Source organism: Helianthus annuus, chromosome 9 (assembly GCF_002127325.2).
Source record: "Helianthus annuus cultivar XRQ/B chromosome 9, HanXRQr2.0-SUNRISE, whole genome shotgun sequence".
In the NCBI taxonomy this organism is placed as follows: Eukaryota; Viridiplantae; Streptophyta; class Magnoliopsida; order Asterales; family Asteraceae; genus Helianthus; species Helianthus annuus.
The window spans coordinates 47,573,027-47,592,294 of NC_035441.2; the positions used below are offsets into that span (position 1 = coordinate 47,573,027).

Consider the following 19,268-nt stretch of genomic DNA (forward strand, 5'->3'; position numbering starts at 1 on the left):
TATTTTAATTTTTTTAATGACAGAACATGTTATATGACTAAATCGGTAAGAATGGTACGAAGATAAACATATTAATTTTTTTTATCATAAGTATTTTTTTGTTAACTTGAAAAAGAAAAATATCAAGATAGTCCTTATGGTTTGCCCAAATTTTACCTTTAATCCCTAACTTTCTAAAACTACATCTATAGTCCCTAACTTTTGTACATTTATTCTCAGATAGTCTATAACATGAATGGAGGTTAATTTTCTCAATTAAATGAATAATGAAATTACTATATTAACAAAACAAATAGAAGCCACTTTAATATCATAAAAACATGTGGGGCCCACCCCACCCCACTCTCACTCTCTTTTTCTCTATTTCTTCTTATTTGCAACTCCACAATGTAAAACCTCCACCACCACACAAAATCACCAATCCACCTTCATACCAACACCATAACACCACCGCGTCATCGCCAGAAAAAGCACCACCATAACAAAATATATTTTTGGATTTTTTTGGGATTTTATCAAGTAAATGAAAACTAAACTAAGCTGTCACACACCAATATTTCCACGTATTACCGGTGGGCCCGGTGGGGAGTATCGTGACGTAGTTGATATCATTATAGACAATTTATCACAGTTTAATACACAGCGAAAGTCGAAAGATAAAATCATTATAAACCGAATGAAAGTAATATCAATTATTAAAAAAAAACGGTTGTAAAGGATCCACAGGCGGATCAAAGATAAAAAGATCATTGTTCAACAGATTAGAAACATCTAAGCTTGCAAGACTCTTTATTGATGCTGGGAGTAGCCAGTCTATTCCGTCTAGTATCTGCACTTAGCCTTTTGGAAAATACGTCAGTTTACACTGCTAAATACAATTAACCGACTCATTTTGAAAATGTTTAAGAAAATTAATTTGAATGCACAAGGCACAAAATATCTTTTATAACTTGGGACAATTATTTTAAAAATAATCATGTATACAGATTTATATGTTTGCCGTCCGTCAGGGCCGGTTAGAAGAGCCGGACAAGATTAACTGACACACCACAGGTATAATACCCACAAGGAATTTCCTCATTGTGGAGTACCTTTTTACATACGCAACTGTCAGGTGTATGCCTACACCCCGTGCTTAAGTCGTGGCCATTTCAATGAATGAGCCGAGGATATCCATGACATGGTCATTAACCCCCCAAAGGCCATATACCAAACAAAACAGATTAAAACGGGTTATGTAAATATATTAATCACAATCCAATTTAAATAACTACACACCCGACCAAGCGGTATTATTATAATACCGTATCCCAAGCCCATATAACGTAAAATAAGTTAAAAGTATTTACCTGAGCAGTTTATACAATTTATCCCAGCCATATACAATCAAGCAAGCACAGGTAGCTTTTACTGGTCCCCTAAATCTGGAAATGAAGCTTTAATAACCTATTAGATTCCAAACGGGTCTTTCTTAAGTTTAAACTTAGACCGGTTAGTTTTAAAGAAAGGTATACGGTTCAAAACGCAAGATTAAGCGAATACCGGATTAGAATGTGGTTTAGACCCAACAAGTTTAAAGACTTTTATAACATGGGTAAACTAAACACATTCTGGATTTTGAAATAAAAATGATGAGGTTTGACCCGTTTCAGTCAATTTATGCAAACTAGTTACATAAACCGTACCGAACGCGAAAATGCATAACGGGTAACCATAAGAGTCATATACAGGTTTCCTAAGTTAATATGCCTTAAATATGTTGTGATATCAGCAAGATACCTTCCATTATGCCCAAAACGAATTTAAACTCAAATTAAGCCCCGTAGGGGTATTTTGGTCATTTTAAAGGTTATAAAAGAGATTAAATATTAATCTGAGGTTAAGGTCTGATATAATCAGTAAAAATACCTAATTTAATAAGTTATATCAGTAGGGTATTGCATATATGTGAAATTTATCATTTATAACCAAACTATGCACCGAAGGGGCATTTTGGTCATTTCACATAAGCTTTAAAGGTCAAATCTGGAAATCTGAGTTTAAAACTTTTGCTTACTGTTAAAATATAAAAATTTACTAAAAAAATCATTAGGTATTAAGTTTTATATGTTTAAAGTAGTTTTAACTCATACTATGCGTTTTAAACGCGTAAAAAGTCGCTTTTAAGCGATTTTCGGGTTATATAAGAAAAGCTGATATTTTTATCATTCTAGAAGGCTTAAAATATTTTGTTTACCATATAAATCAGTAGCAAAAAGTTTGGTATCAAAATGTTATGTAAAACTCATTTTATTCAAGAAAAGGGTATAACCGACAATTACCGAATCAAAGCTAGAACCCTATGTTATGCTCAGTTTAAAAATAAATAAAAATCTTCAAAAATCCCAAAATATTATATTACATCAGTGGGTAAAAATTTCGTGTCAAAATTCGGGTTTAAATAGGCTTTATGCCAAATATGCCGTTTAATTAATAAAAAGCTTTCAATTTACGCTATTGAGCATAACTCTTAATCTAGACCTCAAACTAATGTCAAATTTTTAGGACATGTTTATAAATCAGTAACAAAGGTTTTTGTCCGCTCACATTTTCAAAAATCTCGTTTTAAGGTCAAAAGGGCATAATGGTCAACTTTTAGGCATATAACGGAAACATGCAAATGAATCGGATAAATTAGGAACCAAGTTGTATAATCACAGAGGGTTATACTAACATATAACCTGGTCCTAATGGAACTCTAAGGCATGTCTAAACTAAGCTAAATCGGGTCAGAACTGAAAGTCAAAGCAAAAGTCTACTTTTGCGACTTTTGGTTCCGAACCGAGCCTAAACTCAAAATTGTCGGGTTGAACATGCTTAGACATGTTCTTACATTAATTACCAAGTTATATGAATGATAAAAAGAGGTTTCATGGCTTCTACATTGTTAATTATGTGTTTATTTGAAAATTAGCTTTCTGTTGACTTTTTATAATTAAGTTTGACCCGACAATTGACCTAGTTAGAGCGGGAATCAGAGGGTGCCCTTTTAAGGGTTTATTACCCACATAATTACCAACTCATAGCCACTTTCAATTCGAGAATTGACTAGACCATTAGTGATTAATCACTAAGTCAAACCTTAATTACGACGATTTTGACTTTAGGCCAATAAACTAATTAAACATGAATTAGAGAGGTTAAGGATGCTTACTGAAGTACTTAGCACGACTAATGATCCTTAGGGAATGATCTTGAGCTCCAGGAGGCTCCAGAAATTAAGTTAGAATGATTTTCGAATGGCAAGTTCAATGTTTGCAACATATAACTCTTATATAGGGACTTTAATTGCATGAGATCCTTCCAACAAAGTGTACAGGTGTTTTCTGATGTTTCCAAGCGTCCTTACGCATGAAATATTGTTGGCTCAGCCCCTGGAATCGAAAACAAGGCTCTCAAAGGCGGTGCAACCTGCAAATACAGGCATCTGCCATGTTTTTGGTCGCTGGTGACTCTCAGGCGGCCCGCGTAAGAGACCTGGGAGGTCTTACGCGGCCGGTATGACTGCTGGCTTCCGGTTACAAAGTTTCCAGCTTTGCATATTTGGTCCCTGGTCCTTCCAAACTTGATTTTAACTTGTTTTAATTACATTTTAACCCCCAAACTTGACTTTTAAGGACTCTAAGTCATAAACCAACTTCGTTAAGTCCCCAGTTAGTTATACGATCACCGAAAAGTCCTGAATTTCAATGTTGACGCTTTTAACCCCTTACTTACGAATGTTAGCGTATCTTTCTCATACGTTATCGAAACCTTGTGAAATTTTTATCACTTATTCTAGTGAGCATAATTAATCGTTACAAAGCTTCTGGTTCGCTAAAAGGTCACTCAGAGGTATAAATTAAACATGTTGACACATTTAACCCTTGCGGTTTGTAAACTTTCACTTTCTTCCACAAACGGCTTCATATGTTTCGAAATTCATTCGTTTAAGGGTATAAACATCGTGTAGGGTTATTGAAAGGTATAATTATTCAATGTTGACACTTTGAATCTTTTTACACACATACTTTCTTTGTTTGTCAACCTTAGTCCCTCATATTCAATCCATTACGCGTTTAAGCTCATGACACGTGTCTTCATTATATTGGTCTTGATTTTACGAGGTGTTACATAAGCGCACCGACTCCCTCGCAACGGCGCCATTTTGATCGATGTCGAATAGTCGGTTAAAAGATTTGTTTTGTGTCATATTCACCTTTACTAGTAAGGGCAAGTAGGGTGTCGAATCCACAAGGAATTGGTGGAAATTTATAGTTTTATCTAAATTGCCTAACTATTGATTCTTGGTTTTAATTTGATTTGAGAAAAGTCATTTTTAGTTGAAAAACAATAATGAGAAAGGTAACCTCATCCAAACTTTAGGTTCTAGGTTTCACACAAAATTATCCTATATATTAAAAACACAACCTTATGAATAGTCTTTTGTTGACTTTTTTACCCTATACCCTTTTTAAGTGTGTATATATATATCCATTTTCTTCAAAGTTAGTTAGATTATTGATCATAGTGAAGTGGTTTTGTGGTTGTATGTGTTTCAAAGAGACTCAAGTTCAAATCATGGGGTCTTCTTTTTTTTCCATTTTATGCTTGTAGTGTAATTTTGTGTGCAAACTAAAGATTATACAGTGCTCATCCCTACCGTATCGTACCGAGCATTTTCGGTGCCATTATCGGTATCGAGCTCATCCAGATTTTAACGTGTTAGTACCATAACAACTGAACTGAAAACAACCAAATTTCCAGCGTGTATGACGTGTGGGTACTACTATTATATATTAGATTATTTAAAATCGTTTTTTATGACGGGGTGACTATCGTTACTACGTCATTTTTATCTGTGTTTTAATATTCAGTATCTGCTTGCTGTTGTCGGCACACGTTTTGCAGACACTGGATCCCCGCCGCAACGCGCGGACGAAAATAACTAGTTTAGTTAATTAATTAGGAACCACATAGACATAGTTCTAAAAATTAGTTAAAATAGCAATCAAAACAGGTTCTTGTCATCAAACTATGTCAATAACCCAATTTATAAGTGCCAATTCAACCCTCTTTAGTCACCCAACCCGCTTCTAAGTTTTGTCATCAACTATCAACTGAACGTAATTGTAAAGAGAGAACTCAAAACACACAAATTGTTTAAATTAACTAATACGTCAATTAGATTTAAATATTTGTCATCACAAATAAAATAAGATCCAATACATAAATCAAATAATGTGCAAAGCTATATTAACCGTCTACCTAGAGGAAGTCACAAAAGTTCTAGCAACTCATGATGGATGATGAAGGAATGATTGGAAGGTGTGGAATAGTGTAAAAACTTGCACAAAGTCACCTAGGATCGCCCCTAGCCTTGCCTCCCACGAATTGGATGAAAGAGATATGGAAAAACCCTAAAAATCATGTTTTATGGTAAACTCACGACTTTTCATCTGTAGCCACCGTAAGCTTACGGCGCTGCAGTAACCTTACGTCCATCTTGATTGCACCCTACGGTCAAAAACACCCTTACGACACCTAAACATTGAATTACGGCAATGGCTTACGGCCAGACCAGTCTTCCAAATTCCCTGTCTTTGCTCCTTTTAGAGCGTTCCACATTCCAGTTCCTCGTTTAGGCATCCTATAAGCCCGCCAAATCTACAAAAACACATTTTATCATTGTTAAACAATTTCAATTGAATAAACACCATAAAAACCCATAATTTTAAGCATTTAGACTCACTATTTACCATTCCACCACCCGTTTATCACACACCACCTTCCCCTCTTCAAGGGGGTGGTGTTCCCCTTCCCCTTCAACCTCCAATCAACAAGCAACAACAACATCATCACACAGCAACAACAACATCAGACGAGGAAATCTTCCATGGACACTAAAGAAAGGGCAGTGTTCCTCGTTGGGAAGGTGCCACCTCGACTCCCTGTACTCCTCCTCACTCTCACACCCCATCGCCTAAAAGTAATTGTGAACCGCTCAAAAGCTGTCATATGGACTGGTGAAAAAAAGAAAACAAACTAAGAATCATATAAATACTGCTATATATTATTTTAATAACAGTAATACACTATGGAGTTATGTAATCGCGATTCTCCTTTTTATCTTCCACTAATTATTAAGGATTAATTTGTATTTTATAAAATGATAACAATAAAGATAATACTTATATTTATATTATTATTATTATTTTAGCGACAAATTTCTTTTATTTAATATTGTCTGTAGGATTTGAACCCTAAAACATACTTCTTCCAAAGTATTTAAAAACTTTGCCTATGTTCAGGGGCGGACCCACATAGAGTGAGTCGGGTCCCTAAACCCCAATGTTTTAAAAAAAAATTAGTAGATTCGGTATATTAAATTGTATAAGGACCACATAAATATAATTAGGTGGACACCATAGAAAGAAAAAGAAACTTGGTGTAGTGGTAAATCACATGCTTTACCAACAAGAGGTAATCGGTTCAATCCTTGTATAACTTGTTTTTCCTCTTTTTTTTTTTTTTTAAATCTAGTTCAAACCTCGCCATGAACGAGGACAGACCCAAAAATTTTAACGTTTTGTAATGAAAATTTTGAACACCGAAAAAAATGCACTCCATTGAAAAAAAATCCTGTCTCCGTCACTGCCTATGTGACTACCACCCCATCATTTATATTTATATTTATATTTATATCATTAAAAAGGAAACAAGTAACATGGGCAGCCAGAAATAATAAAACTTTACATGCCAAGCAAAGAACGTTCAAAAGGCAGAAACTTATAGGAAACTACACAACTGCTTAAAAGGATAGCGGCCCCAAAAAAACAAAAATAGCCGCCAACGTTCAGCACTGGGTTTACTTCTTTGTCAACTATATTCATTCAGTGAACCTCTATACCGGTCAATACTGTCATCCATTATTATAATATATTAACTCTCCTACGACACTTGAGTTGCACATATTCCTTAGTGAGATTTTATTAAAGAATTCAATATTGTACAACTTTTGCACAAAAAAAAAAAAAAAAACAACTTGTGTGGCAGAATTGACCTTTCAAAAGGAATACATACTTTATTTTGAGTCCTGTTAACTAACACTCGTACCAACCACTATGAATCTGATATTTTATTTTATTTTATTTTATATTTACTACATATAAATTTATAAGTTGAGGTAATAGTGCCAGACAGCTTTCCTATTGGACCAACCTATTTTTAATTTAATTTTATTCCCAGTTTAAAGTTACACTTGCATCCTTCGTTTAAAATTACTTTTTTGCCCTCAGCTTAAATTAAAATTATAATTTTGCCTCTAGCTTAAAATTTCGCTTTTGCCCTCGGGTCAAAAAACTCATTTTTAATTTTATTCTCAGTTTAAAATTACGGTTTCGTCCTCCGTTTAAAATTACGTTTTTACCCGCAGTTCAAAATAAAATGTTGTTTTTCCCTCTAGCTCAAAATTACGATTCTGCCCTCATCTCAAAATTACGTTTTTGCTCACAGTTTAAGTATTTTCAAGTTGAGGGAATAGTGTCAGGCAGCTTGCCTGGCACTTCCCTATTGGACCAACCCAATTTTTATTTAATTTTATTCCCAGATTAAAATTACGCTTTCGTCCTTCGTTTAAAATTTCGTTTTTGCCCCCAGCTCAATATAAAATTATAATTTTGCCCCTAGCTCAAAATTACAGTTTTTCCCTCGGTTCAAAAACTCAATTTTAATTTTGTTCCCTGTTTAAAATTACGGTTTCGCTCTCCGTTTAAAATTACGTTTTTGCCCCCAGTTCAAAATAAAATGTTCTTTTTTCCTCTAGCTCAAAATTACGATTCTGCACTCAACTCAAATTACGTTTTTGCCCACAGTTCAAAATAAAATTATGTTTTCCCCCCTAGCTCAAAATTATGATTTTCCTCTCAGTTTAATATTATTATTTCGCCTCCAGTTTTAAAATATAATTACGATTTTGCCCTCTGTACAGACATAAATGTTATGAGAGAGAGAAATATTTGGCTTATTGCCCCGCAACGCGGGCGGGGCAAGAACTAGTATATATACAAAAGGAAGTTGGGGGAATAGTGTTTGGCAACTGCCTGTCACTCCCTTATTAGTTCAGGTATGTATTACGATTTTACACTAGTTCAAAATTACAAAGTTGCTCTTTGTTCAATGTTACGATTTTGCCCCAAGTTAAAAATTACAGTATTGCAATCGTTTTACCTTTTAGGAAATTACGATTTTACCTTAGCCATAAATTACAATTTTGCCCCCACTTAAAAATTACAGAATTGCTATCGTTTTAGTTTTTTTAGATCCCCACTGGCCCGTGTATGATAAAATTTTACATCCAGTTAAAAATTAGGAATTTGCTCATTTTCAAAGTTACAATTTTGCCCCTAGTTAAAAATTACAGTATTATCATCTTTTTAGCTTTTGACAAAGTACGATTTTACCCCACCCAAAAATTACAATTTTGCATCTAGCTCAAAATTACAGTATTGTCATCCTTTAATTTTTTTTTAGCAAAACTATAGAAGTGTTTTGTTTTAATTGATTGACTCGATTTAATTTTTTTCGTGTCAAGCAGCTGTCCTGACAAATTATAGTTTTGGCCCAAGCTCAAAAATACAATCTTGCCATCGTTTAATTTTTTTTCTATGATAGTATTTTTCTAATTGTTTGAGAAATATCCGGCTCCAAATCCATCAACTAGCTAGTTAGAATACAAAATAGAATTCAAAGGCACGTGGCCGGTTTTATTCTTGTAGAAATATAATATATTCTTCTTTGTTAATTCTTGTAGAAATATAATATATTCTTCTTTGTTAATGATTAACAAGTTGGTGTCTTAGACTTGTATTAAAGCCCCGATAGTTGTTCCAACAAAATTCATATTTTCTTCTGTGGTAACACATTGGTTGCTATTCATTTCAGCATTTGCACAAAGCAAGACTTTTGAATCATATTGTTCGGGGTTGAAATCGTTTTCGAGGTATGTGTTTTGTTCCTAAATATTTCTCTCAACGTAAACCATTCATGTAGGTGTTTCCGCATTCATTTGCCTTCAGTCGTTGTTCGAAATGATGCCACACTTTTAACCGCAACGTTCAGTTAGTTAATAAAATATTTCAGCATTCAACATTTATCATTCTACATGAACAGTTTTCAGGAAAGAAAGTTAGAGTCACACCATTATCTTTATAGCATTATGGTTTATAGTTCGAATCATCCTTGCCTGCTCATGGTTCTATAATGTGTTTATCGAAATTAAACGTACACAATGATATGAACTTTAACTAATTACTAGGTGCACTCTCAGTTTTTTTACAACCTTTTCCAATCGTACAAATTGCTCAGGTTTAACCTATACTAAAATATAAATTAATAAAACTTGATGTTCAGCATTGTTTATAAATCTTAAATCACTCAAGATTTAATACGAATGTTATTATGCATTCAATAGTGAATACTTGCATTCATTAGTAAAACAACCCCAATGGTTTCTAAATATTTATCATTTTCGTAACCCAATACATTATTTGCAAAATCATTATAGCATCCTAATTAACTAAAACATCCTAGTGGTTTTTAAATATTCGTTTTTTTTTTTTTTTTTTCATTCGAACACAAACCATATATACATATAGCGTACTAGGGGATGGTTCAAATGAAAACCACTTTTATCGCGAAAACTCGAAAACTAACTAAAAAAAGCCTAAAAAATACACCAATTTTTTTTTCAATTTTTTTATAAAAAATCGCAGATTTTTTTATATAAAAAAGATTTTTTTTTTCAAAAAAAAAAAAAATAAAATTTGTATCACACATGTGTAAAAAATGTGTATGTGTACTACAAAAATTTTTTTATATACTAAAAGTGGCGAAAATTGGTATGCAAAAAAAAAAAAAAAAAATTTGGTATGTTTTTTTTGGCTATTTTAGTTAGTTTTCGAATTTTCGCGTTAACTAGTGGTTTTCATTTGAACCTTCCCTAGCGTACTAAGGTTTATATATAAAGGGTTGTTAAGGTACATAGTGTAAAAGAGATTTTTATAGGTAGCGAAATTATCATCATATAACATGCATAATTGTAATAGTGTGTAATTAAGTAACTTACGCTTGCATAATTTGTATCCCATGCGTAATTATGAAACTTCTTCATGCATAATTTGTATCTTTCATGAGTAATTTTTATTTCTTTCATGTGTTTTTTCCGTTTTGTACCTTAAGCTTACTTTTTATATTATGTCATCAACTTACCGGTATATCTATATATGTATATTTATGTATTTACATATTAAAATTTTTTCTTTTCCGAATAAAAATCTAAAATAATTGCACCATTTTAGGAAGGACAAAAATGGCGTCTCTAGCTGTGGGGTCTCTTTGCAAGCCAACTTCGCTTTTGGTTTCTGGAGTCGTGAAGTCCTCATCTTCCATTGCCACAGGTACTTCCACTTTTGCCTTAAATTCAACTTGCTACTTGTTTCTTTATATTCTTTTATTTATATTTTTAATAAATTCCAAATTTTATTAATTTAACAGGAGAGATAACTTTTATTAAAAAGAAGCATGTTTAAGAAACAGCTGACTGTAATGATTCTATTTTTTTAGGGAAAAATATTTAACTAAAAGTTTTTAATTCAAATGGTTTAATAACCCGGCTATTTAAAAAATAGAAAATTTTGATAGTGGCAGAACTAGAATATTTTGATTGTGTCACAACAAAGTTTTCATTTTACATTGGTTTGAAGGATCAAATTTTACAAGAAAAAAATGAATTAATTAGTTGTCTGAATTAAGATGAAATTTGGCTTGCAAGAGGGTAGTGTGATCCTTATTACTAACTAATGAAACTTCGATCTGTTTAATTTAATAATCATTTACTTTGGTAGTTTTAAAATCTATTATCTTGTTTTTCATTGTATTTTGTCATAACCAAAACCAATGAACATATATAGGAACACAAGCTTCAAAGTTTCCTCGGATGTCGAATTTTGACGCAAACGAGTCCTTGACATTTCAACGAAGGAATTCTAATAATCACACGGATCAGAGCTTCTATGAGCGATTCACGCCTCTCCAAACGAACAAACAAAAGTTTGAACTCAATGCAGCATCCGCTAACAATCATCAGTTTGATGCAACTCATGATTTGCTAAATCCCATGGAAAAAACTATCCGTTTCGTGGATGCTTTGTATAGATTTATACGACCGTATGCAGCAGTTGGAACGGTAGATTATAAGAAATTTTAAATATCATTAACATTGATTATTTTTTACAAACTGACATTAAAAAAGACTAAGATAAAATCAATATGTCTAATCCCATTTTGTAGGTCTTAAGTGTTGGGGCCATGTCACTTCTTACTGTCCAGAAATTGTCAGATTTCACCCCATTGTTCTTCCTAAAAATGATGCAGGTATATATTTAGATTGAACCTTTAGTTCTATACCACTACAATGCGAGCGTGCGATCTTCTTAAACAATAATGTTCTTAACCTCTATATTTAATTACTACTTTCAGGCTCTTGTTGGAGGCATGTTTATGCAAATGTATGTCTGTGGATTCAACCAAATATGCGATATAGAACTCGACAAGGTTTGGGGAAAAGATAAAAAACTTAAATTTGAATTTGTCATGCACACGCGGCTCACACGTGTGTTTAGATATGTATATTATGTTAAGTTAAAGAATAGAACTATTGCTGACAATATAATGAATCTTTCAGGTTAACAAGCCATCTCTCCCATTAGCTGCAGGGGAACTATCTATGACAACTGCTATCACAGTGTCTGCATTATCAGCAGTCATGGTATGCAATAGTTTATTAATGAACCTCCTTAATTAAGGTTGCAAAGATCATATATAGGAAACCACCATATACTTTTGCCTTGAGGATATATCTAATGGTTAAATACTCACATTGGTATTCAACCATTTTGTCAATTCAAGAATGGATATCACCATTATCTTAAAACACACCCAAAGGGTCAAAATACCACATCAAAGTTTCATATAATGCTTAATGTGACCTAAAACTAATTAAGACATAAACTGAAAATAAGTGATTGTAGTATAGCTATCAGTTAGTGGTCATTCTCTTATATATCCACTATCGTTGAATATAACGGTATCATATAAAGTGTAATCCGGTTTTAATATGATTGTTTTGAATGCAGAGTTTTGCGACTGCATGGCTTGTTGGTTCTCCCGCGTTGTTTTGGGGTTTCGTCGGGTGGTTCGTGGTTGGGACTGCATATTCGGCCAATGTGGTGAGGTTTTAATAACGTTATAAATTTAGTGGCTCCAAAATATATACCGAATTAACTACTAAAGGGAAATTTTCTTGTGTGTGTACAATTCCAGCTCCCCTATTTGAGATGGAAGAGGTTTCCTTTCACAGCAGCTTTTTACATGCTATGTGCTAGAGCACTGATTGTTCCTATTGGATATTACATGCATATGCAGGTATTTTTTTTCCTACTTCATCTATGGATTATAAAATGAAGTCATCGTCTGACATAGCGACTTAAATGGCAAAAAGATAAAAGCTCTAGACACTCATCTTAGATTTACATACTCCAAAAATCTAAAGTCGCTAATTTAGATGGCGACTATACCATTTTTCGACAAGTACTCGTTAATTAACATTGTTCGCTTCCGCTTCAAATTTTTTTTATACCATCTAGGGTTTATATTTTTTGTTCTTCATGTCTTGTTTCTTTGCACTAAATAAAATGAAAATTTATAGACTTCTATCAATGGAGGAGCAAGTCTACTTTCAAGGCCAATATTATTTGCAGTAGGAATGCTTAGTGCCTTCTCAGTCTCAACAATATTCTTCAAGGTAAACACCATAGCAGCTGATCAAACTTGTAATTTAAATAATCTTGAAGTAGTAAACTAATGGCATTGCTTGTCACTAATCTGATTATTCCTTTGATAGGACATCCCGGATATTGAGGGAGACCGAATGCATGGAATTAAGTCCCTGGCTATAAAATTGGGCGAAAAACGGGTTAGCTTTTATTTATTTATTTTTTTTTAAATAAGTTTACTTCATCCATGAAACAAAATAGTATATGATGGCTAAAGATTTTATTAAAAGGGTCTGACCTTGTAGCACTAACACATTAATCTTTGCAGATGTACTGGATATGCATTTGGATTCTTGAAATTGCTTATGTTGCTGCTGCTTTGGTGGGTGCAACTTCACCCATCGCTTGGAGCAAATATGTAACGGTAAGGGTTTTTTTTTTTTTTTTTTTTTTTTTTTTTTTTTTGGTAAAGGGGACGGTACCCAAAATTATTTATTAACAAAGAATGAACGATTACAAAACTGAAGGAATTAGCTAACCCCCGAAAGTTATAAATTTGCGATGTAAACGAATTTAAACTAGTTATAGAATATTTTACACTAATAAGAATATTATCATCTAAAAAGTTCCGTTTTAACGATCAAGCTTATTACTGAAGCTCAAATAAAAGTATCCAGCAAATAAATTATGAATCTTGAAATATATTCCTTTATAGGGTGATACACACAGATGTAAAACAAAATATTTCTTGAACATATGGTGTATTTTATTTTTTACCCTAAAGAATATTAACTCTTAGGAATTCTATAAGTAATATCGATTTAGTTATATCATAGATGTCAGGAAACATGTCATCTGTTCAAACAAAATTGCCTGTGATTGCATCTCCGTTCAACCATATTTTGTAGCAAACTAACAGTGCAATATACGTGTAGGTTATTAGTCATCTCGCGATGGGAGCGCTGCTTTGGATACGTGCCAAATCAGTAGATTTGAAAAACATGGAAGCCGTTCAATCCATGTATATGTTTCTTTGGCAGGTATGTTTCAGTATAAGTTGTATCATTTATCTAATTCGATCAATAAAATCTAATTCGATCTGCCACTACTTTAGAGTATAGTTGTGGCGTGACAAACGTTAGTACAGATGTCGCATTTCACGTTTTTTAGCTTCATTGTGATTTTCGAGTTTTATCTTGTTAATCATTAGCATAAACTAGGTTTTATCTTTTCTTTAGTTTGTAATAACTTTTTGTATATGTTGCAGCTCTTCTATGCTGAATATGGCCTTATCTCACTTGTTCGATGAGCTACCAGTCTTCTAATGAAGAACATATCCCCTCGCCATCCAATAAAGTAAATCTTCACGACGACCTAGCTATGAAATTCCCGATCCATCCTTCAAGATATAACATCACCCTATGTAACATCTCGATTTTTTATGTAAAATATATGGAATAATTTAATTCATATTATAATAATCTTTTATTCACGACGTATTGGTATGAGTACATTTTAATTATTGTTAGAATTGGACTAGAAATATCCAAATATTGAATTATTCACCACGTATAGGGATGAGCACATTTTATTCACGTTGTGTTGGTATGAGTTCATTTTATTTTTTACTCAAGGATGTAAATGTCCAAAGTACAACTTGGACTTCAAAGAGTAAAATGAGTAATTGAAACTCACATAAATCCCCGAATCCATTTTTATAGAAGGAAGGTCGATTCTTGATGGGCCGTGTATTTTAAGTGAGATTATTTCTTGGGCTAAATCTTATAAAAAACGAGTTCTCCTTTACAAAGTTGACTTCCAAAAGGCGCATGACTCTGTCAATTGGGCTTTCTTTTGGTCATCCTTAAAGGTATGAATTTCCCGTCCTTGTGATGTAATTGGATTGAAGCTCGCTTGAGGTCAGGGAAGGCTTCGGTCTTGTGAACAAGTCCCCTACCTCTGAATTTAAATTGTCTCGAGGTCTTCGCCAAGGAGATCCTATTTCGCCGTTTCTTTTTGTTCTTATGTTGGAAGCCTTGGAGGTCGGTACGAGAAAGGCGGTGGAAGTGGATTTTTAAGGGGATATAATTACGAAATGGAGTCCCACCATAACACACTTAGGTTATGCCGACACCATTGAATTTTTAGTGAATGGTCCTAGGAGAGCATTTTGAACCTTAACTAGACCATGAGATGTTTTTACCTTTGCTCTGGGTTAGTGGTTAATCTAGTTAAAAGTTGTGTCTACGGACCGGTACAACCGATATGGAAGTTCAAGAAATGACTACCTTGATTCATTGCAAGGCGGGTAACTTTCCGTTTAATTTTATTGGCCTCCCAATTGGGGCTAATATGAAATGAGTAAAATTTTGGAAGCCGATTGTAGAAATTTCAATTCAAAGTTATCCGGTTGGAAGGCAAATAGCTTGTCTCTAGTGGGAATAGTTACCTTAGCCAAGGCGGTGCTCAGCACCCTCCCAAACTATCATTTCTTGCCTTTTAAAGCGCTCAAGAGTGTCATTAACACCTTTGAGAAAATCCCAAGAAACTTCAGCTTGGGATATAACAATGGAAATAGGAAAGTTAAGCGGATTGCATGGGAAAAAAAAGGTGGCCCTTAGTCCCGAGATTCCACTAGGTGTAATGGTATTTATCAAATGTGTGAAAAAGAAGTTGTATGGATAAAAAATTTAGAGAGTGCTCCTCTTTAAATTTACCATGGAACATAGAATCTTTAAGTCTGTGCGTTTCCCTCCATCTTTAGAACCACCATGTTCATTCTTAACCACACCAATGGAAGACTCATTCAACTGTATTAAAGTTTGTAATAAACAAGATAATTAATCTTGCATTAAAACCGTGTTTAATCTCTACATAAATGGGTTTTAACTCACTAGTGGGTGGACTAGTTTTACTGGTTGTGCATGCGCCTTAGTGGAACCAGTGCCAAGGTAGCGCTCAGACATGTGTCCCCTACCACAACCTAAGACATCCCACCGCATGCCGGCCCACGCGCCATCTGGACTGGCATCGCCGTGCCGTGTCAATGAGTGCTCATGACTCGCGTCATGCACCTAAGAAAAATGCACCATCAGCGCGTCACATTGCGATCATTACCCACGCCATGCTCGTGCGTGTGCGAGTTAGGTGTAGAGAAACCTTTAGGGTCCCCACTATTGTTGATCTACAGGTAAACAATATACAAGGGTGCTTCTCTTTGTAACCTACTTCAAGTTTTGTCATCCCACCTATATGGTACAACTTGACAAACTTTAATTCAATTTTCTCATCTTTGGTTAGTCCAATCATAGAACTTTGAGCATTGCTATCTCATTCATCTTAGCTCCATTTTGAGCATTGTTTGGTTCGTTATGAGCCTTTCAAATAGTAGAACACAAACCCACAAATGAGTATTTATACAACTCTATATAAATATATTTATCTACGTCCAAAATTAGTGAAAAATTAATTTTCACTAACATTTTGTCCACATAAATGGTGATTTAGAAAAAAAAAAGTGTTGTATGCCAAATTAAGCTTAAAATTTATATAATATCAGTTAGTAACTGCTTTGTGCAGTTGCTAATTGTACATGTGACTTCAATGCTTTTTTGTGCTGATCTTTGTTTGTCTAGGTGCTTGTAAACCTCTTTTTAATAACACACATACTACCAGAAATAATAAGAATCTTCTAATTCCACATGTCTACAGAAAAGGATATATTTGTTACCCCTATTTTCAAAGCTCGAGAGAGAAAACAGTGGCTTTGCGGTGAAACCACAGCCAGTTTGGTTCCACGTTCAATCGAACGGATAGCATGGTGTTAATCACTTTCATCTTCAATTATTTAATTCTTGTAACAGACGATGGTGGTGGTGTTTGTGAACCTAGCGCTGGCGATGGGTTGTCCAAGCCAACATCAAGCAGCGGTTGCAACTGAATTGATAGCATCACTTTTTGTGGGTGGTGACGTCGATCAATGAACTCATCAGGACGACAATGATGGTTCCGAGTTTAGATTGAATCATCAAGCGTCTAGATGGTACACATCGAATTCAAGTTTTGGTTGTTAACAAAAATCTGTATGATCCTTTCTTCTACGTTAAATTAGCCTATCTTTTTTGTTTGTTTGTGTTTCATAGTTGATTTATGTGTTTCATTGGTACAGAGACTTAACTCGCAAGTATCTTAGTGGTACCATCCCTCCAAAATGGGGTTTCATGTAGAAAATTCTAAACACGTAATCCTTAACAAACTATATCTGTTTAATATGAACTAGTTTAATACCCGTCCGGTGGACGGGTTACGTTAATGTATTCTATAGTAATAATATGTATGAACCTAAAGAAATAAATCAGAGTCATATTACACAAAATAATATGAATAGTGTAACAAATAAAACTATACACAGAATTAAGTAACATGACAAACAAAATCACCCTTATTTAAGAAGATAAAGAGGCCCATATAAAGTATACTTCTTGCTTGTCTTTAGTAGTCTGCAAAGCATTAACATATGACTTTTTATTTGTTAGTTTTGTAATACTCACCTTACATTGTGTTTCTTTCTCTTGTACTTTTTTTTTTTTTTGAATGGCTCAGCGGAACACACCTAGACGAAGTACCTCCGCCCCCCGGGATCGACCCCCGGGCCCCCCCTAAGGTCCAGCCCACACCAGCTTTCGACCGGCTGGTAGTCGACCCCTTAGCTCACCCGTGCGGGAAAACCGCTCTAGCCCGGGATCGAACCCGTGACCAGAGGGTAAAACCCTCACACCTCCACCCAGCTGAGCTGGGCTTCATTGGCCTTTCTCTTGTACTTGCATTGTTGTTTCTGAAATATTTTATCATAACTCTATCAACACCTCCATCATCAAGCCGCATAAGCGTGTAGATATGGGATTGACTGATTGTTAGATGAAATCCGATATATGAACACATAAAGAAGGCTAAATAACAAAATAAGCTTTGTACCGAGTGCATGCCTTGGCAATACGATTGGGCAAGGTGTCAACCTTGTTTAAGGATGCGCTAGTTGCAAAATTAAACCCCGTCTAGTTTCCGGCATTTTTATCCGTAAATATTTTCAAAATTTGGTAAAGATTATTAAATAGAGAACAATATTAAACAACATCCAAACAGTTACCGTTCGTTTAAAAACAGAATTTACCAATAAAAACTACATGTCTGAAACCCAAATTAGACAATGTTATCAAACAAAAACCAATGTCAACAGTAAACAACTACAAAGTAAAGTGATAAAAAAGTATAATCGATCCAGTAATTTTGTTAAAGGTTGAATGGCTAAATATTATATAGCATGATATCACTTTCAAACACATATATCCACACAAGTATCAACCAACGATTTAGGGAAAAGGTGAGTTAATAACCTGAACAAAATGAATTAACAGATATTGCATACCAAAAAGCAAAATTATATGTACATTTGTTCCAACTATAAACATTATTTTTAGCAAAACATCACACCTGGTTTGAAAGGCCCATGCTCAACAAAAACCCCTTCTCCAAGTGGGAATGTAGAGCTCCAATGAGGTATGAACGATGATTTTGCCTCCATTAGTATTAACAAACTGTCAATAAATCGTATGAACTTTTTAACAAAAATTTAGTAAGAAATCTAAAAAAACTTGTTTGTTATCAATTTATTAACAAATAACAAATGTCCAAATCCGAACAACCCGAATAACCCAACCCAGCGAACCCGATAATCGACCAACTCAAACCTGACGAACCCGATTGTGATACGGATCGATTATTGCATACAATATAATACACAAAAAACCCGAACAACTTGAAATCTGAATATAAATTTGATCAACACCCCTACAACAAATAACCTGTAAGACGCAACTGAATCAAAATAAAAAAAAACGCTCAATGAGATCTTGATGCTATTATAAAACATCATATATACATATATGAATTAGCAAGGTGATTTTGCAATATATATATAATATAAGCATAATGAAAACTTATATATTAATGAAACCAAGAAACTTACAGGCTACAACAACTCTTGAAGAATGATGACATACTAAAGAAAGATCCAGTAGTAACAGGAGGCATACATGACGTGCCACCCTCTCTTGGAATAAACAAACTTATGAGCACATAGATCAAATGTTGTGACAAAAAATAATATACATTCATCGCTCACCAAGTTAATTGGATATAATCTCACCAAGTTAATTGGATATAATCAATGTAAAATGGAGAAACACTTGTCGTACTCGTGTAGATGGTAGAGAATGACTGCCTACATAAAAACAATATAGAAGAGCAATGAAAATTACAAAAGATAATAGTAAATGCAGGGATATAAGAAACAAAACAAACATAATACCAGACTATGTTGAACATTGCCACAGTAACTTTCTATCATTTCATTTTCCA

The 19,268-nt window shown here is 34.1% G+C and overlaps 1 protein-coding gene across 1 annotated transcript; it reads left to right on the forward strand.

Moving 5' to 3' along the window:
* The first annotated feature begins 8,862 nt into the window (after positions 1-8,862).
* Positions 8,863-14,350, forward strand: LOC110877485 (homogentisate phytyltransferase 1, chloroplastic). The gene is made up of 13 exons (XM_022125636.2): positions 8,863-9,019; positions 10,377-10,475; positions 10,989-11,263; positions 11,368-11,451; positions 11,557-11,631; positions 11,762-11,845; positions 12,213-12,305; positions 12,400-12,501; positions 12,785-12,880; positions 12,980-13,051; positions 13,180-13,275; positions 13,787-13,891; positions 14,119-14,350. Exons 2-13 carry the CDS (start codon positions 10,388-10,390, stop codon positions 14,158-14,160), a joined length of 1,212 nt encoding a protein of 403 aa, XP_021981328.1. The 5' UTR covers positions 8,863-9,019; positions 10,377-10,387; the 3' UTR covers positions 14,161-14,350.
* Positions 14,351-19,268: the final 4,918 nt, after the last annotated feature.